This window comes from Eriocheir sinensis, chromosome 3 (assembly GCF_024679095.1).
Source record: "Eriocheir sinensis breed Jianghai 21 chromosome 3, ASM2467909v1, whole genome shotgun sequence".
NCBI lineage: Eukaryota > Metazoa > Arthropoda > Malacostraca > Decapoda > Varunidae > Eriocheir > Eriocheir sinensis.
Window position 1 is genome coordinate 11,653,084 of NC_066511.1, and position 19,394 is coordinate 11,672,477.

General features: G+C 40.7%; 1 protein-coding gene across 1 annotated transcript; it reads right to left on the reverse strand.

Annotated features, from left to right (window-relative positions):
* Window positions 1-19: 19 nt before the first annotated feature.
* LOC127005092 (beta-1,3-galactosyltransferase 1-like) lies at window positions 20-18,975 on the reverse strand. The gene is made up of 5 exons (XM_050873639.1): window positions 18,116-18,975; window positions 13,507-13,704; window positions 12,714-13,339; window positions 10,699-10,849; window positions 20-2,468 (listed from the first exon to the last, which is right to left on the reverse strand). Exons 2-5 carry the CDS (start codon window positions 13,574-13,576, stop codon window positions 2,137-2,139), a joined length of 1,179 nt encoding a protein of 392 aa, XP_050729596.1. The 5' UTR covers window positions 13,577-13,704; window positions 18,116-18,975; the 3' UTR covers window positions 20-2,136.
* Window positions 18,976-19,394: the final 419 nt, after the last annotated feature.

The following is a 19,394-nucleotide window of genomic DNA, read 5'->3' on the forward strand; positions in this document are numbered from 1 at the left end:
ACCATGTATACATAGCACCTACCGTACATCAAATTTATTAAAAAGAGTAAACAAACCTGTCAGTACAATGTAACAGTACTGCTGGATAACACCTCAAAAATAAGTAACAAAAAGAAAAATAGCACCTATTATATCTTCGCTACTCATATCTGAGCTGGCGTCCCGCTAGCCACTGAGCGATTTAACCGACATGTTGGTTCACGTAGCTGGGAGGGTAGCGGGTTAGCCTTGAGGGAACCTGCTACCCGCGACCGGTATGGCCACTCGTATTAGATAACATGTGTTTGTTTTTACCTCTGACCCGCTAGGCATCCTGCTACCCTCTACCCTCCCAGGCAAATCGCGTGCAGTGTGGCCGCACCTTTAGAGTACAAGGTACAAATTTGGTCTTCCACCATTTCAGGGGAGCGTCCGCCATTAATAAAAAAAAAAAAAAAATAAAAAATAAATAAATAAATAAAAAAAAAAAAATCGGAAAAATCGAAAAAAATCACACGCCTCGGCTACCTTGTGGCAAAATATTATGAAGAAATAAGCAAAAATGACAGAGTTATGGCTGAATTCCCTCCCCCCATCCTCCGCCGTCTTTCGCTCGTCACTTACGTCACTCTAAAACACTTGCCTGCGCCATGACGGGCTTGGAACGAAATTCTACTGGTGCTATAGGCTGGCAAGTGACATAAAAAGGAAATAAAAAAAAGCAAAATATAAAAAACAAACAGATAAATAAATGAAAAGCTATATTCATACACAGGTGCATACTTAGTCATGTTTCAGCGTAAAAAAATAGCCTATAAAAATATTTGCGTTGTAATAAAAAAATACATCATTGGAAAGAGGAGCTGAAGCGTAAGCTTTTCATCATGAGATTTCTTTACAATCACGGGACAGTTCTCGGAAAAAAATATCGTTAAATTCACCAACAAAACTGAAAAAAATTCTCATCATTTAACAAAATCAAAATTGAAGAATTTTCCATGATGAATCTTTTAGATTCTGCTTGAAATTTCTTTGATATTTTTTTTCAGCAGCATAGGTCATTAGATGAGAGAGGAATTTCGAGTTGAAGTTTGTTAAAAAAGTACATTTTATTTTTTCCTGTTATTATGCATCGACATAGATTTGAAAGTAAGCGTTTATTATTTCCCCATAGTCATACATTTCACATGAATATGAGGAGAATCATACGTTAATTATTTAAGACATGGCGGACGCTCCCCTTAAAGGGCATTGCTAAATTAGTTCTGAGGCAGCTGTAAAGCACATGGCCTTGATGCTCATCTTTGTCTCACTGGCCCTTTAGTGCTCAACTGTGGTAAGAATCCATTACCCTGGGACATAGCAGGTGTGACATCCTAGCTACCTTAGCTTATATTCCTCAGGTCCTTCCAGGTACCTGTAAATATAGAGTATTATACAGTAAACCCTTGCCATAACGAACCACTTGGGAGGAAGAGGATGACATCTGAAAATCCATTACCGAAGGATCTATAATAATTATTATTTTTTTCACTATTATATTATTATTTTTTTTTCATCAGGGGAGGCAGCTCAAGGGCAATAAACAAAAAAACAACAACAAAAAAGACCACTAGATTCTGCTCCAACAAAAGAAAAAAGAATGGGAGACCAAAAGAGAAGTCATGCACTTTCTTGTGGAGGGGTGTCTTGATACTCTCCTCTTGAAAGAGGTCGTGGTAGGCAGGAGGAAATACAAACGAAGGAAGAGATAAAAGAATGAAGATGCTGGTTAACTCTTTTTGGTTATTTGAGCTGAAAGTTTGCTGTTTCTGACCATTTCCATAAATAATGAAGTTTGTTTGATATTTTAGATGAAAGATAAGGCACAGAAGGACAAGAGCAGTGGTGTTTATAGTGAGGCGGACAATGCTAGACTAACTAGATGCCACCGACTGGCTAGCTTTGTTTCCGCTGCTATTGACTGACACATACTATTTGGCTGACCCATCACTGAATTTATCCCCGCATTAACTGAACTTGCTTAGAAAATCCCCATATATACTGGAGTGGCCCCAAAAGTTCATTAAAGCTGAAATTTGGCACATAAAGTTCCATAAAAGCCAGGGTTTACTGTATAAGTCATATTAACTCAGTAAGATGGCATCAGTGATAGTTTTATTCATGCACATTCATTAAATCAGACACTAACTGTTTGTGTTTGTGCCAGTTAACACCATGAACAGTAAAGGCCTGGTGAGCGAGGGATGTGAACGTAGAGGTGATTGGGCCCCTGACATCCACACGCCAGTTAACCACATTTTCGTGCCTGACCAAGTAGGGGGACCAACCTATACCCTCATATTTGTCTTTAATACTTTCTGGGTCTAGGCTGCCAGCTGCATTTCCTAGTTCGTTAATCTCGTCCACCACCTGGCCTGTCCAAAATACATCCTCATACTCAAAGTAGACCATTTGTAAAGCAGCTTCTAGAAGGCGAGGAACCAAATCTGAAAGTAACATCAATATTAAACTACTTTCCAAAGACACAACCACCTTTTTTTATTGAAAGTGATTATATATTAGGAAGTTTTGTGTATCTGAGCCTACAGGATAAGAAATATTATTTACAAGGTACAAGCTCAGTCATACAAATATTCCCAAGAATCAGTGGGTGAATTTCATTGCCACTTGGTATTTCATTGAGGTAATTAGGTTTTCCTTGAATCCTGGCCACAGATATGTCATAGTTCAATATACTTTAAAAAAAATGGGATATTACAGGTAACTCGATTTACGCGAGTATTGTGTCCTTGAAGAGGTCGCGTAAATCAAAAACAATGTAAATCAAACAAGAGGTAGGTTTCTATCGAAAAATAAATATTCACTTCATTCAGTGGAGAGAGAGAGAGAGAGAGAGAGAGAGAGAGAGAGAGAGAGAGAGAGAGAGAGAGAGAGAGAGAGAGAGAGAGAGAGAATTACGTAGAATTACATAGAAAATCAGACCACACAGACCCCATGGTCCAGACTAGGTGATCTGTCCTTAAACCTAAGTGATTCTACATTAATCAGATGGCTCCAAAACGTTGCTTTTCTACTCTAGTTAATATTAAGTTCAAGGAAGTGACGGTCGAGCTTGTTTTTAAAGGAGTCAATCGTGTTACACTGGGCCACTGACGGTGGGAGCTTATTCCATTCTCGCACTACAACGTTGGTGAAGAAAAATTTGGTGCAGTCTGAATTTACTTGTCTACATTTGAGTTTTATGCCATTGTTCCTCGTTCGCAAAGTGTCATCGATCATAAACAGTTATGTTCTGTCTAAATTCGTGAAACCATTAAGTATTTTAAAACATTCGACCAGTTTTCCTCGGAGGTAACGTTTCTCAAGAGAGAACATGTTAAGGGTGGAAAGCCTTTCTTCGTAAGATTTGTAGCGCAAGGAAGGGATCATTTTTGTTGCCCGACGCTGAACACCTTCTAATTTAGCAATGTTCTTTGCATGGTGGGGAGACCAAAACTGTACCGCATATTCCAAGTGGGGTCTGACTAAACTATTGTAGAGCGGAAGTATTACATCTTTATTCTTGAATAAAAAGTTTCTTTTAATGAAGCCCAACATTCTGTTCGCTTTATTTGCTGCATCGATGCATTGATGTGAGAATTTGAGGTTTGACGCGATTTTGACCCCTAGGTACTTGAAGTACCTGGCACTTGTCTACGTTAAAGGGCATCTCCCATTTATCCGACCAAGCGGAAATTTTGAGCAAATCCTCTTGGAGGCTTTGCCTGTCTTCGTCAGTGTGAACCGAGTTACCAATCTTTGTGTCGTCTGCAAATTTACTAATGCGATTATTGAGTCCAATATCCACATCGTTGATGTAAATAATGAAGAGCACTGGGCCAAGAACCGAGCCCTGAGGAACGCCGCTAGTGACCGGCGCCCACTCTTGAGTTAAATCCATCAATCACCACTCTTTGTTGTCTGTTGCTCAACCAATTCGCGATCCATTGGCTTACTTGACCGTCAATACCTATTTGCTTTAATTTATAAAGTAATTTATGATGTGGGACTTTATCAAACGCTTTCTGGAAATCAAGAGACTACGTCCAGTGATTTGGTTACGTCATAAACTGAGAAGAGGTCGTTATAAAAGGTCAATAGGTTTGACAGGCAGGATCTCTTTTGTTATGGAAGCCATGTTGTGAATCCCCAATTAATGAGTGGCTTTCGAGGTAACTCACAATTTTGTCTCTAATTATGCTCTCGAGTAGCTTACCTACAATTGAAGTTAGACTAATGGGTCGGTAGTTACCTGGTATTTTTTTGTCTCCTTTCTTAAAAATCTGTGACACGTTAGCCTTTTTCCAATCCGAAGGGACGATGCCTTGTCGCAAGGACATATTGAATACGGTTGTGAGGGAGGAGAGTATTTCCTTCTTTGTTTCTTTAAGCAGTATAGGATATACTTTGTCGGGTCCGGGACTTTTATTTGTTTTAAGTGAATGGAGAGCTTTAAGGACTTCATCGGTTGTTATTTCAAAATTAGGCAATGCATGCTCGAGATTTACAATAGTACTATTGTTGGTGGTAGTGGGAGGAAGACTGTTAGTATTAAACACCGAGGAAAAGTAATTGTTTAAGAGGTTTGCAATGTGTTGGCTGTCAGTCACTAGTGCACCGTCGCTGTTTGTTAAAGGTCCAATACCACTTTTGATCGCCTTTCTGTTGTTTATGTAACTGAAGAAAGATTTCGGATTATTTTTACAGTTGGCTGCAATATTTTCTTCATATCTACGCTTTGCCTGACATACCAATCTTTTTACTCGTCGCCTGGCATCATTATAAAGTCTAATATTTTCGGGCGTGCTTTGTTCTTTCTTTAACCTGTAAAACAATTTTCTCTCATTGACTGATTGTTTAATTTCGCTATTAAACCACGGTGGGCTTTTATTAGTGTTAATTCGCTTCTTGCACAAGGGGACAAATGTGTTCTGCTGAGTGAGTAAGTGATTTTTAAAGCTTAGCCAGGTGTCCTCTACGTTGCCGTCATCTGATAGTTGTATTTCTGTTTGTTTTTGTCGGATTTCTGCGATGTTAGCTCTTTTGAAATTGGGCACCTTTTATTTACTTTATTTTCAGTCACTGATGATTGAGCTCTAATGTCGACGCGCACTTATTTATGATCGCAAGAACCGAGGTGTTCTCCTACCGTGACATTACTGACTAGGTTATCTTGGGGCGTTATAACAAGGTCGAGTATATTATTTTGTCGAGTTGGTTCAGAAACCATTTGGCTCAGATAATTTTCTCCTAGAAATTCGATCATTCTCTGTGACTCGCCTTCTGTACCTGACAGTGTTGCCCAGTCGATATGGGGGAGGTTAAAGTCTCCTAATATCAGTGAGTCATTGTTATTAAGTGACTGCCTTAAGACGCTGTACATTTCAAGGTCGTCATCGAGTGATTGCCCAGTAGGTCTGTAGGTGACAGATATATTTAAATTGACTTTTGCAATGTTTACTCGCACGCACAAATGTTCAACATTACTGTTTCTTGGTGTTTTGTCAGTGGGTTGCAAATAGTTTTTGACAAAAAGGGCGACGCCACCGCCTCTACGGTTTACACGATCTTTGTTGAAGAGTCTGTAGCCATCTATGTTGTATTCGGAACTTAAATCAATATTTGTGGTGTCGATGTTTCGGTTATAGCAATTATGTCAAAATTTTCTGTTAGAGCAAGACATCTCAGTTCATCAAATTTGTTTCTTAGGCTACGCGCATTGAAACTAAGGATTTTTAAGTTATCTAGAGGCTTGGTAATAGAGGTGGTGGTACTTGCGGGATCACGGTTACGGGTTTGTTGCGATGCATGGCGTCTATTTACACGGGCGGGGTGGAGGGACGTGGCTGAGGGTCGTTTTTTGATCGGGTGTCACGTACTGCGTCGTTGAGGAGCCTTCCGAATCTAGCTGCCCCGATGGGAGATAGGTGTAATCCGTCCCTGTGGAAGAGCTCAGTTTGTCCGTAGAAATTGTCCTAGGCGTTGAAGAACTCCACGTCAAGCTCCCTGCAAAGAGTGAAAACTCCCTGCAAAGAGGAGAGAGAGAGAGAGAGAGAGAGAGAGAGAGAGAGAGAGAGAGAGAGAGAGAGAGAGAGAGAGAGAGAGAGAGAATATCCATATCACCGAAATATCCACTCAGGCACTCAGTCTCAGCCTCACTCGTGTGAGGAAGAAATGAGGGACACCATGAGCGACTGGCTAGTATTGGTACCGGTACCGAGCAGTCTGGTACCGGTGCCGTACCGTATAGTTGGTACCATTAATACCGGTACTGGTACCGGTACCTGCCCACCCCTTTTACTGAGTAGTGTGGCAGCGTGGGTACTGTATTGTTGTTCAAGTGGCGCGCGAAAAGAACTGAGCTTAGCTGTGTGCCCGCGGCGCCGTGTGAGTCCAGTTGCGTGAGACATCTGGTGGCCACTCCATCAAATATCGCGTATAAGTGAAAAAACATGTAAAACAAACATTTATTTGGATTTTGGACCACGCATTATTTAAAAAACGCGTAAACCAAACTCGCGTAAATCGAGAGTTACCTGTAGAAGCTTTACTGAATCCTGTAAAAATATTAGTTGTTAAGAACACACACACACACACACACACACACACACACACACACACACACACACACGTCGGTCAGCTGCCGACCTGTGTGGACGGGAGAGACGGAGCTCCAGAAGATTTTCGTTTTTTAGCTTTTAGCTTTTTAGCTTTTTAACTTTTTGACTTTTAACGTTTTACCTATTTCACCCTACTGGCACTGGGAGGACGCGGGAAGACGGAGCCCCGAGGGATTTTAAAATTTTCAAATTTTTGTCTTTTTGACAACGTTTTAGCTTTTTAATGTTTTGCCTATAAACTGTGACATACGGGGGAGGGCATTACTGGCGCTTCTCCCGGAAAGAGGTTGGGAGGAGGGGAGGAGGAGAAAGTGTTGTATTAGTGGATTGTGGAAGAGAAAATGGAGAACCGTACCGAGAACGAGATTGGGCTGTTTACGCCGCCATCACGTAAACAAAAGGTAGTGACTGATTTTTCGGGATTCGAGGAAAAGAACAGTTAGGTACCAAATAGATTATTGCAGAGAAGAGTGAAAGGGTTGGAGAGTGATTTTGAAGTGGTGATGAAGATGGTGAGTGAGTTTAGAAGGGAGAGAGAGGAGGACATGAGGAAAATAAGTGATCTAGAAGCGAAAGTGGGGGAGTTTAAATTCAGCTGATAAAATGCTCAGAGGAGATAAAGGAAAGCGTGGATTCGGTGGAAAAGATGATAAAGGAGCGGGTTCGTGATTTAAATGATAAAATATCGAAAGAAATGAAGGAGTTTTTTTGGAGAGTAAAGGATATGAAAGTGAGGAAATGGTTCATGGTGACGAGAGGAAGGAGAGAAAAAATCTAACAGAAACAGAGGAAGGATGGAAAGTGTCATATACGAATTTCAATGGAATAGTGTCATCGTGGATAGAGTTTAACGACTATTTGAGACACAAAGAACCTGATATTGTGGGGCTGACGGAAACTAAGTTGTGTGACCCAATTGAGGTGGTGGGGATTGGATAAGGTGCATACAATATATGGAGGAGACACTGAAAGAGAAAACAGGGAGGAGGTGTGAAATAATGTGATGTTGCTGGTAAGGAAAGGCATTAGGGTGGAGGAGGTGATTGAGGGTGAAGGCTTGGCAGAGGTACTGAAAGTGAAAATTGTGGGTGCTGAAGGAAGAAGGAGGCAGTATGTAGTAGGGTATGTGCCACCAAGAACCAATGCATGGAAGGTCCGAGAATATGAACAAATGATACAAGACACGGTGAGTTGCCTGGATAGAATGTTGAGAGAGTGTGAGAGAATAATTATAATGGGTGATTTTAATTGCAAGAAGGTAGAATGGGAGGATTGGCAGACGCAGGGAACAGAAGAGTCGTTGGGAGGAAGACTCCTGCAACTGGCAATGGAACATGTACTGACTCAATGGATTAAGAAACATACTAGATTCGGGAAAGAAGGCGAAGCATCAAGACTAGACCTGGTATTTAGCAAGGAGCCGGAAGTAATAGAAAATCTTAAAGTAGATTGTCCAATAGCAAAGAGCAACCTTGCGGTTGTGTAATTTGAAGTAAGATAAAAGAGAACGATTGACCGAAAAGAGGATCACAAAATTGGGAGAAGTAACTACTGTACATATTAGCATGATAACTTTTTTTGAAAATGGAAATTGGAGTGGGCTGTACAAAGCCAAGAGTACACAGGATAAGTGGGAAGAGTTTTTGAAATTATACAAGGAAGCCGAAAGGTAACCAAAAAGGATGTTAGTAAAAAGGAGTGGTTTAACAAAAGATGCGAGGCAGCCAGAAAGAGAAAGGAGGAAGCTTGAAAGGGATGGAGGAGACAAAGAAGAATCAACTCGTGGAACGATTTCAAGCAAGCAAGGAATGAATATACAAAGATTAGAAGAGAAGAAAAACGGAAATATGAAAAAGATATAATCGACAAGTGCAAAGACCAGCCCAAACTATTCAATAGACATATGAACAGCAAATTAAAGAATAGAGAAACAATCGATAAACTGAAAATGGATAGAACTACATATGAGGACCCAGCAGAGATGGCAGAAGTGATGAACAACAGCTTCCATAGAGTTTTCACAAAAGAAGACGAATTTGTACAACCACCGGGCCAGGAAAGAGGAAGGGTTATGCAGGAGATACAGTTAACAGTACAGGAGGCCAAGGAAAGCTTGAACAAGCTGAATGTAAGAAAGGCGACGGGGCCGGATGGAGTATCAAGGTAGATCTTGAAAGAATGTAGTGAGCAACTTGCTGAGAAACTGCACTCCATAATGAGCGCCTCCCTGAGTGAAGGAAGGGTACTACAAGATTGGATGAGAGCAAACATAGTACCAATTTATAAAGGAGGAAAGAGAGAGGACCCATTAAATTACAGACCGGTATCACTCACTAGTGTGGTTGCGAAGATATGTAAGAGACTGGTTAAAAACAGGTGGTCGGATTTCTTAGTAAGTGAGAAAATTATCTCGGATTGCCAGTTTGGATTCAGAAGAGGGAGATCTTGTGTCACCAGCTTGTTGTGTTATTACTCAAGGGTGACAGATTTAATACAAGAGAGAGAAGGCTGGGGGGATGGAGTGTACCTGGATTTGAAAAACCCATTCGACAAAGTACCGCACAGAAGACTTATTTGGAAAATTAAAAATAGGGGTGGAGTGGGTGATGGACTGATTAAATGGTTGGAGGACTTCCCAACTAACAGGGAAATGAGGACGATGATCAGGGACAAGGTTCCCAACTGGTGCCCTGTGATGAGTGGAGTCCCGCGAGGTTTGGTGTTGGCGCCAATAATATTTGCTGTTTATATAAATGATATGGTGGACAGAGTGTCCAGCTATGTGAATTTGTTTGCAGAGGTTGCAAAGGTATTGAGACGAGTGAAAAATGTGAAGGACTGTGAGGCATTGCAAAGGGACCTGGATAGAATTTGGGAGTTTAGTGGTACATGGCAGATGGAGTTCAACTTTGGGAAATGTAAAAAAAATGGAGTTTGGTAGGAGCGGTAGAAGATGTGAATATGATTTTAAGATGGAAGTGAGATAATATGCAGAGGAGTGGAGGAAAAAGATTTGGGAGTAACTATCTCAGAGAACATGTCACCGGACAAACATAGGGTAGGCGGTGGCCGAACTGGTAGCGTGCTGGGCCCACATTCACCGCGTGATGGACGACGCGGTTTCGAATCCCCACGCTACCACCTCGGATTTTTCAGTCACCGCCGAGTGGCTTAAAACTACCCACATGCTGTCCTGAAGACCACCCATCAACCCGGACTCTAGAGGAAGCCGTCCAAGCGAATCAAGAACGAGTTCCGGGGGGGAAGCATGAGTCAATACAAGATGGCGCCACTATAAACACTCGCCTGCGCCAGAACGGGCTGGGCCGACCATCAGGCCCCACCGGGAAGAAGCCTACCGGCGCAATAGGCCGCAACATAAAAAAAAAAAAAACACACACACATCAGGATAACGGGACAAACTCTGCATTTGCTGAGGAACATAAGGACGGCATTTGTGTACTTGGATGAGGAGATGATAAAGAAAATAATAGTTACAATGATAAGGCTAAGGTTGGAGTATGCAGCAGTGGTCTGGTCTCCTCACAGAAAGAAGAACATAAGGAAGCTGAAAAGAGTGCAGAAAGTGGCAATTAAGATGGTACCAGAACTTCGAGATCGGACTTATGAGGAGAGACTCAATAGAATGGGGCTCACAACCCTGGAGAAAAGAAGAGAAAGAGGAGATCTGATAGCGGTGTACAGGGTGACGAAAGGAGTGGACCTGTGTGTGTGGAACGAGAGAGAAAACGAGAGGACATGGAAAGAAGTTGAGGGCGACCACGTGTAAGAGAGATGTGAAAATGTTTAGCTTCCCAAACAGAAGCATTGAGCTGTGGAATAGACTGGAGGAGGAGTTGGTTTTTGCAAGAAACATTCATGATTTTAAGGAAAAGTTGGATAAGAGTGGATATGGAGACGGGACAGCGCGAGCAAAGCTCTTCCCGTATGTCACAAGTAGGTAAATACAACTAGGTAAACATTCACACCCACCCACACACACACACACACACACACACACACACACACACATTTTACACTAAAATTTCATGTATACCAGTTGTCAAGACATAGGCCGGACCCATGGCAAAGGGGGGGAACTTAGTAAGAGGCACATGGCGGCGAGTCACAACAACTGAAGGGGATGTCCTCAGTGCTGCGCCCAGAGACCCCATAAGTCCACGGAATGGTATACAGTTAGTGCATACCTGGAAAGAAAGGGTAAGAGAAAGAGAGATTTATATAGATTTACCTAGATATTTAGACCATACAGACCCTATGGTCCAGACTAGGGGGTCTATCCTCTTACCTAAGTGAGACCATCAAACGATCTCTAAAGGTTTGCATTTATGCTTTAGCAAATGTTAAGGTGGAGGATTTGGTGGTCAATTTTGTTTTTAAATTAATCTGTTGTGTTGCACAATCACTGAAGGCAACAGTTTATTCCATTACTGTATGTCAACAGTGGTGAAAAATAATTGGCGTAGTCAGTTTTTTTACTGCAAGGGAGGCAGCTCAAGGGCAAAAAACAGACAAAAAAAAAGGCCAGCTAGGCACTTCTCCAGCAAAAGAAAAAAAAAAGTGAAAGGCCAGAACAGAGGTCATTTTCAGAAGGAGAGGTGTCTTGTTAACTTGAAAGAGGTAAGTCATAGGCATGAGGCAGTATGGTTTAACATCAGAAGGAATGATGGAATGAAAATGCTGGTCAACTCTAGCACAAGGGCTTTGGACAGAATAGTGACGAGCATGAGTAGAAAGTTGTGTGCAGTGGGGCTACAGGAGGGGAGGAGGCAATTAGTTTGCAAGTTCAGAAGAGCAGTCAGCATGAAAATATCGATAGAAGATAGAAAGAGGTACAACAGTGTGGTGGAATTTAATAGGTAGGAGACTGTCAGTAAAAGGAAGAGGGTTGGTAATATGATGTACACTCCATATGAGGGCAGACAAGGTCCATTTATATGGACAGCATCTGAGAGGGGAAAATAACAGGTGGAGACCATGCAGAAAGCCTAACCTTGAGGAAGCTAATTTAGCAAGAGATGAATTAGGAAGTTTCCAGTTAAGATTTTCAGTTAAGGATAAACCGAGAATGGTTATTGTATAAGAAGGGTACAGCAGAGTGTTATCGAAGAATAGGGGAGAGGTGTCTGGAAGATTGTGTTAAGTTGACAGGTTGAGAAATGGAATTTTTGAGGCATTTAAGGATGCCAAGTGCCTCCTGCCCCATTCAAAAACGATTGCAAGGTCTGAGGTTAAACGTTCTGCAGCGTCCAGCTTAGAGTCTCTAAATTCCTATTGTGAGAGTCTTTTATTAAAAGATTTTGAATAATGCAGAGTTGTCATCAGCATTGGAGTGGATTGGACAGTTTGTTTTGGAAAGATCATTAAACAGTGAATGAATTTTTAGGTGATATACAAATTTGTCTGATTAAATATATGTGTGTGTGTGTGTGTGTGTGTGTGTGTGTGTGTGTGTGTGTAATTCATCACGGACTGATCACGAGCTGGACTCGTAATCGCCAGCAGGTACCCTCCCGACATGAGCAAGTGCTCTTTTATAGTCGATCTATGGGTACTGCCCGAACCTCACACACCACACCCCCCATCCCCATCCCCCTTGCTCAAGAGGGGACAGTAACCACTCCTAGTCAACGGAAAGAATCCGGCCTGAGCGGGCTCGAACCGCCGCCCTGTCAGGCTGTGAAGCCTGTGTGTGTGTGTGTGTGTGTGTGTGAGAGAGAGAGAGAGAGAGAGAGAGAGAGAGAGAGAGAGAGAGAGAGAGAGAGAGAGAGAGAGAGAGAGAGAGAGAGAGAGTAGTGGAAACTAAATCACAAAGCGATCAAAGAAGTATGATACCAGCCAAAAGTCTGAGTTCAGGTTCAGGTGGAGAATTTTGGCATTTTAACAACAGTATGAGAATGTATACCACACAGGAATATTGGCGACGTTTCAGTATGAGACACCCTTTTTGCCCTGTGCTGTCCCTGTAAAGAGAAAACCCTTTGGTGTTAGCTTGCCTTGAGCTTCATTTTGCTCCTGGCGTAAAGTGAAGTCCCACCTGCTGCCGCTTACCTTTCCAAGCACCGTGTAGTTCCTGGTAGTGTCCAACAGCCTTAAGAGCCTGTCCACATTCACATAAACATCATCGTCGACTTTTGCAACATAAGCAGAGGCAGGACAGTTTGTGGCAACCCAATGGAGTAGGTGGGCGGTCTTAAGGGTAAGAAGTGGATAGGCCTCCTTGGTAGCTGCTATCACTATGTCACCCCACACCTTGCTCTCCTTTAGCACTCGTCTCCGTAAGGGCTCTTCCTTTGGGTTCGACAAGAAAAACCCGTATGCAACTCCCATGTTGGTGAAGGTTTTCCTGAAGTTGTCTCGAACTGCATCACGAGCGGAGCGATTATTCAGTCTAGAATTGAATAAGATGATGATTTTTGTATTCGCTTTACATAGTCTTGAGTTCTCGATGATGAACTGTGGGTGGAAAACGTCAGACATCAATGCATGTCTGACGAAGGACTTGTATTTCATGTAATAATCTTCATACCAATCATAGTAATTGTCCACAGAATCTTCATCTTCCTCGTCATAAGCTTGATCGTCCTCTGCATTCAGTGTCAGGTTGTTTTTTAGTAGTTCCTGGTAAGCTGAACGAACGAAATGCAGCTTCGCGTTTCGCCCTTCGCCACCACAGTCTGTAGTTGGGATAAGTTGCCTATGAATATCTTTCCCAATTTACAACGCAATCCAAACTCCACAATACTATAGGAAAGAAATGTCATTGTCATTAAAGTTACTGTGAAGAATCAATATTCATGACATGTAACATGTGTATTAAGAAATCACTCCTGTAGTGCCTTACCTCGTGATGAAAGGATAAAGATGGTGCCGATGATGATCCAAGATAGACCCCACGAACATCTTCCAGCCATTACCGCTTAGCATTGTTATTGTTCTAAACTTCCTGTCCGTTGCTTTCCCTGCCGCCTATGTAACCATAACAGTTAATGTCATTTGTTTACATATTTCATCATCCCTTCAAACGACTCGGTGTGGTTTTCTGGAATAGACGGGTTGATGGAGTTATTTAAAATGGTTGCTACTCAAGGTATGCAAGTGTTCCATACGGTAGGGCTGCTGCCCATACATGTATCGGTACTAACGGCACCGGCTGTACGATACGGTATCAGGAGTACCATACTGCTGCCATGGTGCCATCTCCCCCTGCGTTGTTGCCGCCTCCTTCTTGCCTCCATTATTTTATTGATGTAATTTTTCTTGTCGGTATCTTTTTTTTTTTTTAATGACTAATGTCTTTTGTTATTGTTATTAGACTATGAGTCTCTCCATAATTACTATATATGCTGATTTTCTTATCGAAAAAGTAAATATTCAGAGAGAGAGAGAGAGAGAGAGAGAGAGAGAGAGATTTTCCCCTTGAGCTGGCAATCTGTTCTCGATGCATCTCAGCTGCATATGTGTGTGTATATATATATATATATATATATATATATATATATAGAGATATATATATATATATATATATATATATATATATATATATATATATATATAAAACGCTTAGCCTCAGACCTTACTATTAATTCCGATTGGGGCAAGAGGAACCTGGTGTCCTTCAACGCCTCAAAAACACAGTTTCTCCACCTATCCACTCGACACAATCTTCCAAACAACTATCCCCTATTCTTTGACAACACTCAGCTATCACCTTCTTCAACACTAAACATCCTCGGTCTATCCTAAACTCAAGATCTCAACTGGAAACCTCATATCTCTTCTCTTACTAAATCGGGTTCCTCGAGGCTGGGCGTTCTGTACCGCCTCCGCCAGTTCTCCCCCGCACAGTTGCTATCCATTTACAGGGGCCTTGTCCGCCCTCGTATGGAGTATGTATCTCATGTGTGGGGGGGCTCCACTCACACAGCTCTCCTGGACAGAGTGGAGTCAAAGGCTCTTCGTCTCATCAGCTCTCCTCCTCATACTGATAGTCTTCTACCTCTTAAATTCCCCAGCATCTTCACTCTTTCATCCCTCACGCTGGTAAACTCTGGAACAATCTTCCTTCATTTGTATTTCCTCCTGCTTACGACTTGAACTCTTTCAAGAGAACGGTATCAGGACACCTCTCCTCCCGAAATTGACCTCTCTTTTTGGCCACTCCCCTGACTTCTATTCAGGAGCAGTAAGTAGCGGGCTATTTTTTAAATATTTTTCTTTACGCCCTTGAACTGTCTCCTTTGCTGTAAAAAAAAAAAAAAAAAAAAAATATATATATATATATATATATATATATATATATATATATATATATATATATATATATATATATATATATATATATATATATATATATATATATATATATATATATATATATATATATATATATATATATATATATATATATATATATATATATATATATATATATATATATATATATATATATATATATATATATATATATATATATATATATATATATATATATATATATATATATATATATATATATATATATATATATATATATATATATCAATATATATATATAAATATCAATATATATATATATATATATATAATGCTGAGGAACAAGGATGGGGTATTCGTATTCGGTATTCGTATTCGAATACATTCGAATACAGTATTTGGGTGTAGGGGAGAGCGGTGATGATTCGGCCCCTTTTTAGAAAAATATTTTTAGAAAAAAAAGTTTAAGAAGTAGTGTAATTTTGTTGATCTCAAAATGTTCCTTCATCATTTGGCTCTTTAGGCTGCTAATTTGACACCCGTAGCTATTTCCAGTTTTCAGATGCAGGTGATGAAAGACAAGTTTCTAAATCGTCCGAACCATCCCCACCCGTGGTGATGGTTCGGCCAGGGGGGTGGGATGGTACGGACACTCATAATACTCGCCATAATATTAATATAACTTAAGTTTGATTGGCAACTTCTAGGTTAGGATGATAACCAGACGCCCCAGATTTTAATGGTTCGTCCCGGAAATGTCCTGGATTTCATGCACTGTTCCGGAATTTATTTATTATTTTTTTTTTTTTTATTAAAGCGTCCCGGATTTCACTTCAAGTACAACACCCCTGTCCCCTCCTCCGCAGCTGTGGAGAGATTGTTCAGCTTGGGCTCTGACGTCCTCAGGCCCAAGAGGTCATCCCTGACTCATGATAACTTTGAGAAGCTGGTGTTTGTCAATGGAAACATGAACCTCTTGAAGGGGAAGTGGCTGTGTCAGAGGGAGGACTTTGTATTTTGCTGTTTTAAAACTTCTGTTACATATAAAAAATATATATATATATAATAAATAAATATATATATATATATATATATATATATATATATATATATATATATATATATATATATATATATATATATATATATATATATATATATATATATATATATATATATATATATATATATATATATATATATATATATATATATATATATATATATATATATATATATATATATATATATATATATATATATATATATATATATATATATATATATATATATATATATATATATATATATATATATATATATATATATATATATATATATATATATATATATATATATATATATATATATATATATATATATATATATATATATATATAATATATATATATATATATAAATTGTAAGGTAATTTTATCGGAAATTATGTTTTCAACTACCAATAAAGGGTTAGCGGACTAAAAAAATGGTTAGCGGACTGTTGCGGACTTCATTAGTGGACTAAAAAAAATATTAGCGTAAGCATTACCGGATTTGCGATAGCTGACCGGCGAAGCCGAAAAATTTGCGGATTAGTGATTAGCGGAATACCCAACAAAGTTAGTGGAATTGTGAATTGCGGACTAACAAAAAATTAGCGGGTGCCCACCACAGAGTTATATACCTAGAACGCGCGAGCCAGACACTTGGGTGCGGCAACCGGAAGTACCTCGGCCGCCATCTTTGGGAGCCCAGTCTAACCAACTCTGTGCTCCAGCCGGGAACTTCAAAGTGAAGGTAAGTGGTGGGTGGTGATGGTGGTGGTGGTGGTGATGGTGGTGATGGTGGTGGTGAGAGAGAGAGAGAGAGAGAGAGAGAGAGAGAGAGAGAGAGAGAGAGAGAGAGAGAGAGAGAGAGACTGACGTGACATATGACAACTCAGGTTTTATACTCTCTCTCTCTGTTTATGAAAACCACCATAACCAAGACCACCACCGCCACCACCATTATCACGTACCACCACCACCACCACCATTATCACGTACCACCACCACCACCACCACCACCATCATCATCACCACCATCATCACCACCACCATCATCACCACCACCACCACCACCATCACCACCACCACCTTCACCACCACCATCATCATCATCATCATCATCATCATCATCATCATCACCACCATCATCACCATCACTACCACCACCATCAAAACCACCACCACAGAGTGAGGGAAAGTGGGCTCCCCTAGATGGCTGCCGGGCCAGGGTAGCTTGCCCACCTCTGTCAGCCACACACAAACAATCTCTCTCTCTCTCTCTCTCTCTCTCTCTCTCTCTCTCTCTCTCTCTCTCTGTCTCTCTCCTTGCTAGGCAGGCCGCTTCCATTCATACTTACGCAATATTACATATAGCACATACAGCACTATTATAGAGTACATACATACATACTTTTACAAATTTACCCAGATACATCCTACATAGTCACTATGTAAAAATATCTCCCTCCTCCTACCCTTCCGCAAACTTTTGACACATTAGGTTGGGTAAATTTGAAAGAAAATGAATAGAAGATGTAATTTTAGTAGATAATTAAGTAAACATGCATTAATTAATTTTCTTCAACTTCGCAAACTCTGTACTCGGTAGTCTGCACTCTCCACTGAGTCTGTGACCCTCTAATGTTTCAAGTATATCCGCCACATCCTGTTTGTGTGTGGTGGGGATGTGGTGGGGAGGCGGATATTTACTTCACAAATGCGGATGCGTAGGCGGATGCGGATGTTTAATTTTTTAAAATTGCAGATGCGGATGCGATTGTGAAAAATTATGCGATGTTCCGCGGATGCGGATGCGGATATCCGATAATATATATATATATATATATATATATATATATATATATATATATATATATATATATATATATATATATATATATATATATATCTCTCTCTCTCTCTCTCTCTCTCTCTCTCTCTCTCTCTCTCTCTCTCTCTCTCTCTCTCTCTCTCTCTCTCTCTCTCTCTCTCTCTCTCTCTCTCTCTCTCTCTCTCTCTATATATATATATATATATATATATATATATATTACAAAAACACACACACACACACACACACACACACACACACACACACACACACACACACACACACACACACACACAGTAGCGAACTTTCAGATAACGAACAGTTTGTTGGGCTGGAGCTGCCAATGTGGTGAAGAGTGGCACAAATTTTATCAGCAAAGTGGTTTAACTTCCTTTGCAACGAACACGGTACAGCCGTATATTGCTGGAGATGCTTCTATGGTGGTGAGCTGTGACGGCCCGCCACGCTGCCAGAAGGCTCCACCTCACCACTGGGGCCGTGCTTTTCCTCCTCAGAACATTTCGGGAGATTTTTCCTGCTTCATCGTTTACGTTACTCTTTTCTTAGCGCGAATGTTTTTAATCAATTTTTTTTTAAACCAATATATTTTCCATGAATCTTTTGACATGGCAAGTACAGTTACACACACACACACACACACACACACAGAGAGAGAGAGAGAGAGAGAGAGAGAGAGAGAGAGAGAGAAGGGGGGCTATGGGGTGGCCTAGATATGCCGTGTCGATAACAGTTGCCACCGACTTTCTGTTAGGCTGGCAAATACAGATAATGTGTCCTTTAATAATAATGTCATAATGTTCCAACCTTTTCAAATAAGTTCGTGAAGTACTTTTTCCGGCAAAGTGACTAACGATCGAGGTTATCACCGAGGGAGGGGACAACGGAACTCTTGACTGCAATGTTGTGTAGTAAGATAACAACGATCTGTATATTTGATTGAGTTGTAGGGAGTTCTGGGTGGTGGTGTGAAGTTTTTGAGGTCGGCTGTAGTGTCGGTGAGGTTGTTATTCTTGTTCATGATGCTACACCTACTACGTACTGCCAGCATAATCATTACTAAACACTATAATCACTACTACTACTACTACAACAACTTTTTTAGCTAAGACCACAAATCTTTCTTGTCCGTCCGCTTACTTATCACGTCGCCATATCCATAGCAGATCCTATGACATACATTTTTTCGCAAATATCTTTCAAACGAAGACTCTTGACTGTGATGACAAAACCTGCGTGAGCCACTTACACATTCCAATAGGTGAGGCGTGACGTATTTATGACATGTATCCACCAACTACCTCCACCCATGGATTCCCCTACTCCCATCCTTCAATTTCCCTCCCTCCTACCCTCCTCCTCCCCCGCCCTCTTTCCCCTCCATACCTCTCTCTCTCTCTCTCTCTCTCTCTCTCTCTCTCTCTCTCTCTCTCTCTCTCTTTTGCACTGTACACGAGATAAGAATCCATGCACACGTGTGACTTGAATTAATTAATGGCAGATAAATAGAAATTATATCCCGTCTGCATCAGCATCAACAGTGATGAGGAGGATGATCTGTTTGTCGATGGTGATGAATAT

Bases quoted from the DNA above. Each gene is read 5' to 3' on its own strand.
- LOC127005092 (XM_050873639.1), bottom strand. From the start codon at position 13,576: ATGGCTGGAAGATGTTCGTGGGGTCTATCTTGGATCATCATCGGCACC. The intron at 10,850-12,713 runs GTAAGCGGCAGC...CTTTCTTTCCAG, and splicing joins ACTACACGGTGCTTGGAAAG to GTATGCACTAACTGTATACC. The intron at 2,469-10,698 runs GTATACATGAAA...TGTTACTTTCAG, and splicing joins GGCCTATGTCTTGACAACTG to ATTTGGTTCCTCGCCTTCTA.